Source organism: Hydractinia symbiolongicarpus, chromosome 7, assembly GCF_029227915.1.
Source record: "Hydractinia symbiolongicarpus strain clone_291-10 chromosome 7, HSymV2.1, whole genome shotgun sequence".
Taxonomy (NCBI): Eukaryota; Metazoa; Cnidaria; class Hydrozoa; order Anthoathecata; family Hydractiniidae; genus Hydractinia; species Hydractinia symbiolongicarpus.
The window spans coordinates 19,953,749-19,963,333 of NC_079881.1; the positions used below are offsets into that span (position 1 = coordinate 19,953,749).

Sequence of the window (9,585 nt, forward strand, 5' to 3'; positions counted from 1 at the left end):
TGATAAAAAAGGTGAGATATTAGAATTTCTTCATTATCCAGGGTTGACAAAACAACGTTGTTATCAAGGTAACCAGCCTGAAAAAACAGAAAAATGTATATATTGTACAGTTAAAAAATAAAAGAAAAGAAAAGAAAGAGAATAAAAAAAAATAAAATAAATAAAAAACACGCAAATTTTTTTTATTATTTTCCTTGCGTTTTCTTTCAGTCTGGTTAAATTCTTGTACTCAATAAAATTCCTCTCTATTCTGCAAACACAAGAGAACAGTTTATCAGCTAAACTGTGATACAATGGGAAATCAACAGTGACACAACCTCCACCAAGATAGTGTCCAAACAATCGAATATTTTCACATAAAACAATTTCACTTTCCTAAATTTCTTATCAAAATCTCTTTTCTTGCCTGAATCTCACTACTGCCTACTATATTGAAGGATTATCTAGAAAAAGTAAAAAAACAACGAACATTGCTGATGATGAAAACAATAAATAAATACGCATTTTGAATTTCGATTCATGTAAAACCTTTTTAAAATCTGAGTACGGGGGGTTGTTACACCAAGGCGAATTTAAAGAAGTGAAAGACTGAAGTCTTTTACTTAATAACATATATTACAATCATATTGAGGAAGAACTACTATTCTCATCACTAACATACTACCTAGCAGTGAGCGGAATTCGATCCGCGGTCCCCAGGCAGAGATGCAGACGAACCCACTACGTGCAGCAATATGTTAGTGATGAAATAACATGACCCAAATGGTGTGTATGTGCCATGATAAAGATTTACCCTTAAATATCACAACGTTTATAAACATATATAGAACTCGTGATAAAAAGATGCGATATATTAAAAATTTAAGTATTTTCAATTGCGGGGTTGATCTTCACCATCTTTGAAACATTCACTTTCATCGACGACTGTTCTTCTATCCTTGCATGCAAACAAAAGAAACATAATGATTGGCAAATGTATCAACGTGAAACGAAACAGTTTACGAGCAGTATTCGTATTTGAATTGTTATAAAATTCCCATGACAACAACGACAAATAAGCGTTGAAAGGTAACGCTAAGACAGGAAATGACCAGTTCGTAACACCGAGCAGTGGTGCAGCAATCGAAATCGGTATTTGCGCTAAAGAATGACGCAATGTTACACGTCGACACATAGCTGGATCCGTCACTGACATCATTTTATATCCAGCTAAAGTAAGAAAAAAAAAATGGACTAAATATGTCTTATCCTAACAAATACAGTTTAACCCTGATTTTTCGAACAATGGATTATTTGAATTCCCCGATCATTTTCGACTTATTTTCTTAGTTCCGTGGTTTTGCCTTAGGAAATTCTTAAGATATTTCGAACTTTTATTTATGCAGAATTTAAACTTCGACAACTCTTCATACCAACGAAAGACAAAATTCAAATTTTATGGCAAGTTCACACTTCATTCGCCGTAGTCGCACGAAAATAAGCGACCATGAATCTGCACATGCGCAATAATATTGTTTAGGATATTACGTAATTTTATCTCATTCGGCAGTATTCGTCGCAATAGTAATAACTTCAACTACCACGGCGAATGGAAATTTATCAACCAATCAGATTTCGAAATACAATTTCGAAACGAAGTTTGGAATTTTAAAGACGACAAGGAAAAGTTTAGCTCTTTGTGTGCAATATCTAACTTAAACATTGGATATTTTATTAATTATTGAGTATATTATCAAATAAGTATAATATTCAATAAGTATAAAATTAAAAAAATGTGCTGAAACTGAGTAAAGTGATGTAACCAAACTAAAAATAAATGTCTTATTTGTTATGCACAGTATTATTTTTCGCGCTAGTGTAAACTGCATTCTTTTATTCGCAACGAATAGATTTTTTGTATTCGCCTTATTCGAACGACTACGACGAATTACTGTAAACCCACCTTTAAGTTTTACAAAATACATGCATTCGATTTTAAAACGAAAGAAAGATGTCCTCGAAAAAGAAAAAGAAAAAAAGACCTTCTATTGAAGACAAACTTAAGGCGTTACAAGATATAGAAAGTGGGCAACATAAGTCATACGCAGCTCAAAGATATAATGTACCAAGAAACACTACTTTCACATGTTCATCGTTTTTTTTTTAATTTCACAAGAATTATAAGCTTGTCCACTCGCCCATGTCTTTTTTAAATTTTGAATTGATAAAAAATGCTGAAAGTTAACTTTTTCCCCTTAACGCACGACGCAGGTTGTCTACCTTCTAATAGACTAAGTTTTTATGGTATTTTAGTAATGGCTTACTAAATCAGTAAGTGTGGCTCCATACAAAACCGTGGTTCAAAGAGTTGTAAACCAATCAAATCAGATACTTTTATACTAACTGCTTTTTTTAGATCCGTCGGTTTTATTTTATTAATCTGTTTTAATATAAGCTGGTTATTATGGTCTTGAAAGCACGTTATGTTTTTGTAATTGGCAAACCCTATGTTTTCTAGCCGTAACGTTGTTCATATATGTAAATTAATAAGGACAGTCATAGAAAACTAGCATTTTAAAGCTGCTTCACCAAACGAATCACTATTGCTTGTAACAAAGTATCTAACGTATAACAAACCTCTTGAATAATCTGGTCTGTAATTCCAACTCAACGCATTGAAATGTGGAAACTGCCAAGAGTAAAGAATAGCAGCAAGAGGCAGTGCACCAAGACTAAGCCCACCAGTGGCTGCTGTCCAACCCATGAGTGGTGGAATAGCACCAACAACAGAACCAATCCAAGTATTAGCAATGTGGTATCTCTTTGATGGTGTGTACACTCCCGCATATAATATAATGTTTGCAAATCCTAGAAAAAATTTGTCTTAAATCCTTTTTTTTTACTTCACCTTACGAAAGATTATGTTACTTAACCCTAGTCACGCTGGGCCCCTCCTGTATTTTATAAAGTTTTTTGTTGTTCAATAGACATAAAACTTACGACAAGTGTTGCCCAGACCTTAATCAAGTTAGTTAAAAAATTGCTGATGTCAGCATTTTTGCTAATGACGTCATCACATTTCTTGAAATGGGTTTTAATTTTTCTTTTTAATTTTAAAAAATTAAAAAGAAAAATTGAAAAATTTCACAATTCGAAAAGTTAGCTTTCATGGTAAATCTTTCCATAAAAAAGTTATGAAAAAAGGTGGGGAGGACCTTTCATTATTCCCGGTTAGTATCAATTCGCACGATAACAAAAAACAAGAAATCACCTAGAACAGCTGTAGTGGCATTTACGGTTCCCGCAAGTAAAGAGACGCCAATTAAGCCAGATACAGATCCAAATATTACTGCATCCGATGGTCTAAAAATTACACATAATTTATAAGAAATCTTGAGCACTGTATTCAGATTCCATCTATACATTAGAATTCAAAGTGTTTACCTAAGCAAACCACGAACCAAAACTCTGTCTCTTGTGCGAGACATTTGACAGTCATAAGGAACTTCAATAAACTAACATACAAGAACATCACAAAATCAAAAATGTATAGTTTTAGAGAGAGAGAAAAGAGTTAGAGGAACTTGAATTACCTGGTTAAATGAATTAGCGGATGACGAGCAAAACATGGTACCCAAAGCTGTACAGATAAAAATATTTGGCTCGAAAACTCCTGGCGCTATAGCATAACCAGCAGCAGCTGTTAAAACGACTAAACCTATGATAAAAATTTTTATTAAAAACAACGTTTTAAAACTCTCAAACAAGAAAGCAGAACTCTGAGAGAACAGATTGTTAAAATTTGCCAAATGGAAACAATGGCGATTTATTGCTACTAAGAGTGGGTTTATACTGTTTTAATCCACTATATCAATAGGCTAATTTTGTCTGTCACTCAAAATACCGAACCATTTCAAAATTTATTTTCCCACAGAATAAGTTTTTTTCCTCCTGAAAATGTGAAAATTCGAAAAATAAAAATAATTTGTTTATCGGTTATTGAAACACTACTTCTCATGACAATAATTGGTGTCAATAATAGTACCTTACCAGTCGATATGGCCCGTGGAAAAATCCACCTAGGCAGAAAAACAATGGAAAAAACACCATAACTTGAATTTTGATGACGTCGGTAAGCACCCGCCAATACACAAACTTTTTTGGGGGGAAAATTTGTTTACCTGTTACCTCTATTGTGTAGAGCTTGATAAGCTGATCAAAATAATGTATAAGATCATATGTTTCTGACGAACGCCTAAAGACATATACGGGTTTAAAAATTTTGCTGACGTCAGCAAAGACCCGCTAAAATATTATTATTTACAGGGAACCACTCCTGGTGACGATTTATCACAAATATTAAAGGACACATTTCTGAACAATGATCGAGTCAGTAGTTGATAAAGAAATACATGAACAGAATACATCTTAAATAAACGGAATCGTTTGTTTTTCAATTAAATTCCATATTCCATATTAAAAAAAAAACTTTTAAAAGTACTTTACATTTTTGCGCAATATCAACGAAATTAATAGTCACAAAATTAATGTATCGTTTAATTAACGCTTATATGAAATTAATGCGTCATAAATTAAAATGGGCGAGGGGAATTTCAATAAGGTATTAAAGTTTAATGCCAAATGCGTTAGAAACAGAGGGGTAACCAGCATATACTGGACCAAAATGGGAAATGTTTCCCAAAACTGTTTCAGACAGATGAGTTGGTCACGTTATCAAAAAACCTCTAAACTCCAAAATCTCCTGAATCGTTCGTCAAAAGCACACGATTCTGTTCATTTTTTGACCAGCGTTGCAAGATTTGAAACGGGTAAAAAAATGTCTAAAATAATTTTTTTTGTGTATCGATGGGTCATTGCTAAATTCACCAAAATTGAAATAAAGATTCTTTTCTATTGGTGTTCCTCCTTAGTGGATTTTCATAAGACTTATCAGCCAGTTCCAATTGAAAATAATTTATAAAGATTCAAATATGCTGCGAATGTTACGAAGGTTCCGCAGTATCAAGAATTAAAGCACGTACTAGCATACAACATTTTAGGAGAGGCATAAGACCCTAACGCGGAGCTTTCATTACAGTCAACTGGTTTGCAAAATTGGTCTTATGTCTCTTTTGAATCACTGATGTTCAGCAATTGACCCGTCTAGATTTTTTGCAGTCCTTGCATATGAGGCTTAATGCAAAAGTAAATTTAATGAACAATACCACTTTTTCATCTTTTCTTGTACTGGGAGTACATTATATGGAGTTGACTTTTGCATATTCTGGTCTGTAAAATACAACTTTGTCACCTAGTTACTTCAAAAACCAACTCGATTCAAGTTATAAAGATACCATAAAAAAACTTTCACCTCTCCAGTTGGTAAAACTTGCAATATGCATGAAATAATATTATCTTTGCATGTGTTTATATAACATATGTTTATATAATTACCATGACACTGTGATCATAGGCGATTTTTTTAATAAATTTATAAGTTTGCTTCGTCATGTGTTCCAGTACCTGTCAGTCTCGCCTTTGAAAGTTTTGCATACAAACCAATTCTTGTTCTGATACTATGAATGCCAACTTCTTTCCATCCATCAGGAATATTTGTCTTTGTAGTGCTCATATGACTCGCATTTTGGTTTTTCAACACATCGAAATCCTACAAAAGTAATTTAAACAAGAAACCTTGGAGGTTGGGAGACTGTCCGTGAACGCCATAACGATATGTGTTTTAATATGGCAGCTATATCATTTAGAGTGGACTGAAACCTGTCTACAACGAGTACTAAACGAAACAAAAAAATCGTCATTTAAGACGTCCATTGAGGTTTTTGGTGCCTACTACACCGTTTTCTAAATAATAATAGGGTTTACTTTGATTTACTAAAATAAAGTAACTTTTTTTAATAACAACATTGTTGTTAAAAAAAAATACTTTATCTTTTTAAAAATTATACAAATAGAAAAGAACTTCGTTTTAACAATATTCCTGCACAAGGATACTCCAAAATGTCTAACTTAGTCATAGAGGTCTGCGTATAGTCTTTAACAGGAACTGCACAATTATTCTATTCATATTACGTTTTTCACGATCTGGCCTACTTTGTATGATGTGCTAAGACCGAGTAAAAGTGGCTTACTCTTCAAAGATAAGACCAGTGTTCTCCGACATAATAGTTTTTCGTTTTCATTTTCATTTTGACTGTTGAAGAGAATTTTAAAACTAGTTCTCAAACAAGTAATTGAATTTTAAGCGGATAGTGGTATTTTGGGCACATTTTAAGTTTTTGATGACGTCACAGTAAAAGTGCTGACGCAAGCAAGAATTTATTGCTACCATCTTTTTAACATAATAGGTCTGCCAAGTTAAATGCTATTTGGAAAAGCGTAATGAAAGTTGTGGAAGGGAAGGGTAATTCCTTCCCCCCCACCCGCCCCGATTTCAAAGCCTCAAAAACGGACCAGCATATTTATAGTATCAAGAATATGCATAAAATTTAAGTAACACGTGCTTGATCTTCAGAGTGTTAGAAAATCAAAAATTTGTTCTAAACACATTTTTGGTTTCAAAATGAATCATTTCAACTAGATCTGTCAGGTAAAACAAATTTGCTGTGAAAATCACAGCTCACATTTTTTAGATACTGGGATTTTAAGATTATAGGTTTTCTGAAAAAACTATGATTCATTAGTCGACTGCATATGTAAAACTAAAATCACAAGTGCAAATGTTGACGTCTTCTAGACAGAATAATTAGATAATTAAGAATTATTCGCCTGGGCACTAGCCTGACCTATATCACCATTTGGTTCTTAAACTATGTTTTTCTTTAAAAAGTTTTAAAAGAAATACTTATTAAGGTAAATTATCAATAGACTTGGCTTATAGTGCCTCCTGACCCCTACCACTTTCTGCAAATAGATATCCTTTACTACATCTAATCAGAAATTTTAATGAAGCAGAATTGTGTTTCTAGTTAAACCACTCATAACTTTTTTTAAGCTGCTGATTCCTCATCTTTATTGTTGAAAAGTTATAATTGGAATTATTTTTACACACCTTTAGTCCAGATGCCACCATAGATTTCAACGAGAAATGGAATTTTTGATACTTCACCATTGGTTGTATTCTTGAACAGGTGAGGCAACGATTTAAGGCTAAATAAATAGAAAAATAAACATTACATTATATTAAATATAGCATTACTAAATGATAATGCCTTGCTTTAATCGATAAGATAAACAAGCATGCAAGTATTTTTATCTTTTCACTGCTATAATTTTAATTTTAATAATTCAAAACAGGAGAACAAATTTATGCAAACATTTTTTTTAGTGAGACAAATTGTTATTATTTTTCTTTCACAACAAAAAATATTAACTGTGTCTGTTAAGCAAAAATACATAGAAAAATATGCTTGTCATGACACCCTCTTCCATTGTAGACACAGTAATTGAAGAATTAAAAATCACACATGTCTATTTCAAACAAAGGACCACCTTTAAATACGTTTTTCACTTCTGTATACGCAATTAATAACACTTGTATCTGAATTTGATTTGGCTTTTTTTCATTATTTTTATAAAACTTGGAACAAGTATTCAAAAACTAAATTATATTAAAGTTTTTAAAAAAACGACCAGACATTTTTAATTTGTTTAAAATATGTGAGATGTCAGATGTCTGGTCGTTTTTTCCATCACTGAAATAGAAAAAGTGCCCACAATCACAGTTATATATCAAAAATTATTTGTCAGATTTATTAACTATAAATGTCCTCTTAGTTTATAGTAGATTTTGAAACATTGAGAAATAATGTGATACATACAGGGCCATTCTCATGAAATATCAACTTATGAAATCTGAAGAATACTAAATCAACGGTATGTCAAAATAAAAAAGCACTCGTTTCCAAGAATAGGAAGAAGTGAGTTATAAGTGTTTTGGCCATTTTTTACCCACACTTGACATATTTTTTAAAAAAGCAAAGTTTTTTGAAGGTGGGAGGTCCCTTTTAAGTAATGATTTTCATGATCCTTCCTTATCATTTTTAGCATCGTTATTACCACTGTTAAACATTCTCTTTGTATTTTGTCTTTACATTGGCCTATCTAGAATTATAAAATTTATTCAAAATCTTAAAAAATGGCCTGAGACTGAACATTCTGAATGGAGGTAAAGATCTCACAAGCACATGATTCTAATGGTAACTTTTCAGTCAAGTGTTGTTATAAAGAGGTGCCCTAACTCAGGTTTGCCTAAAAATAGAAAAAATGTCTGTACCTCTCATGCCTCCAGTCTTTAATAAAGTCATCCTAAACGATCATACCTGTACACCAATTTGTAATTGCATATATCTGATAAAATAGAATATGCACAAGTAAAGTATATATACAACAAAGTATCAGGTTCACACACAACATTGGTGATAAACATTCCTGATATATTATTAGATACATGTTCAAAAGAAAGGCTTCCGAATTTTAAAATCTTGGTAAACATCTTTGTGTGTACCTTGTCAGCCAGGTTAGTACCTTATAGTTTTCTCAGGTGTATACAAGCCTGTATTTTGTATTTTTGTGGTCCTTAAAATCTCCTAAGCACATGCTTACATATATATACATTATTTGTGCACAGTTGTATTAATTTTGACGTATATATTGAATATTTACTGAAGAGTGGATTCTACCACCACCATATCAGCTTGTTTTAAATTAGAACTCAAGATTATATAAACACTAGAATAGATAAAGAGCTATTAGCAAACCATCATTTTCTGTATGCTTTTACATGTGTTCATATTTTTATTAAAACCATTTAAAAGGAGCTATAGTACTTTCCTAATTTTTTCCAAAAATCTGTTAGCCATTTCTAATGCATATACAAAACATGCACTCCGAACTGATCAAAATTAACTTGTAATATCCGCAGTGGACTTATAGATCTAAATCTCAAGGCTTACCTCCTGTGAAAAAGCAAGATTGTTTCATACAAAGAAATTGAAAATCTTTTTATTTTGATTATATAATCCCCAGGCCAACTTTAGATTTATAACATAGCAGTGTTAACATGCTACTAACCACAGTATATACATAGCTACAAAAGTTTGACTTTCTTCACCTAAAGGTTTTACCTGTCAATTTTTCTGATTTTTTCCGTGCATGTGCCAGAATCATATAAAAGCGTAAAACATTGATAATTGCAAGTGCAAGTGCTGGCAGTCAAGACATTCAGCACCTGCCAGTGAAACTCTTTATAAGTTGAGACGAAGAATTAATAACACCAAACCACACAGCTATTGAAAACAAAGTGACTTCCAATTCCGTTACATAGCAAGCATCAAAATATTTTATATTGCTTTAGAAAACGCAGATAAGCAGAAGTATAAAGGGAAGTTAACACTTAAAAATGTTACAATACTACCAGACCCATATGCGTTGGTTGACTCGTCTTGGAAAGATGACATGAAGCTTTTACCAAACATTTAATGGGACCTGCAACAAAACTAAGAGTCGGAAAACGGCAAACCAACAATTAATTAAGGACGGCCCTACAGTTACACTACGTTAGACAAGCTGCAGCGTGATGTGGTTGTT

The 9,585-nt window shown here is 32.4% G+C and overlaps 1 protein-coding gene across 1 annotated transcript; it reads right to left on the reverse strand.

The window, feature by feature from the left end:
- LOC130648946 (protoheme IX farnesyltransferase, mitochondrial-like) lies at nucleotides 1-8,403 on the reverse strand. The gene is made up of 8 exons (XM_057455089.1): nucleotides 8,273-8,403; nucleotides 7,049-7,146; nucleotides 5,503-5,647; nucleotides 3,573-3,697; nucleotides 3,424-3,494; nucleotides 3,251-3,342; nucleotides 2,617-2,847; nucleotides 1-1,209 (listed from the first exon to the last, which is right to left on the reverse strand). Exons 1-8 carry the CDS (start codon nucleotides 8,301-8,303, stop codon nucleotides 872-874), a joined length of 1,131 nt encoding a protein of 376 aa, XP_057311072.1. The 5' UTR covers nucleotides 8,304-8,403; the 3' UTR covers nucleotides 1-871.
- Nucleotides 8,404-9,585: the final 1,182 nt, after the last annotated feature.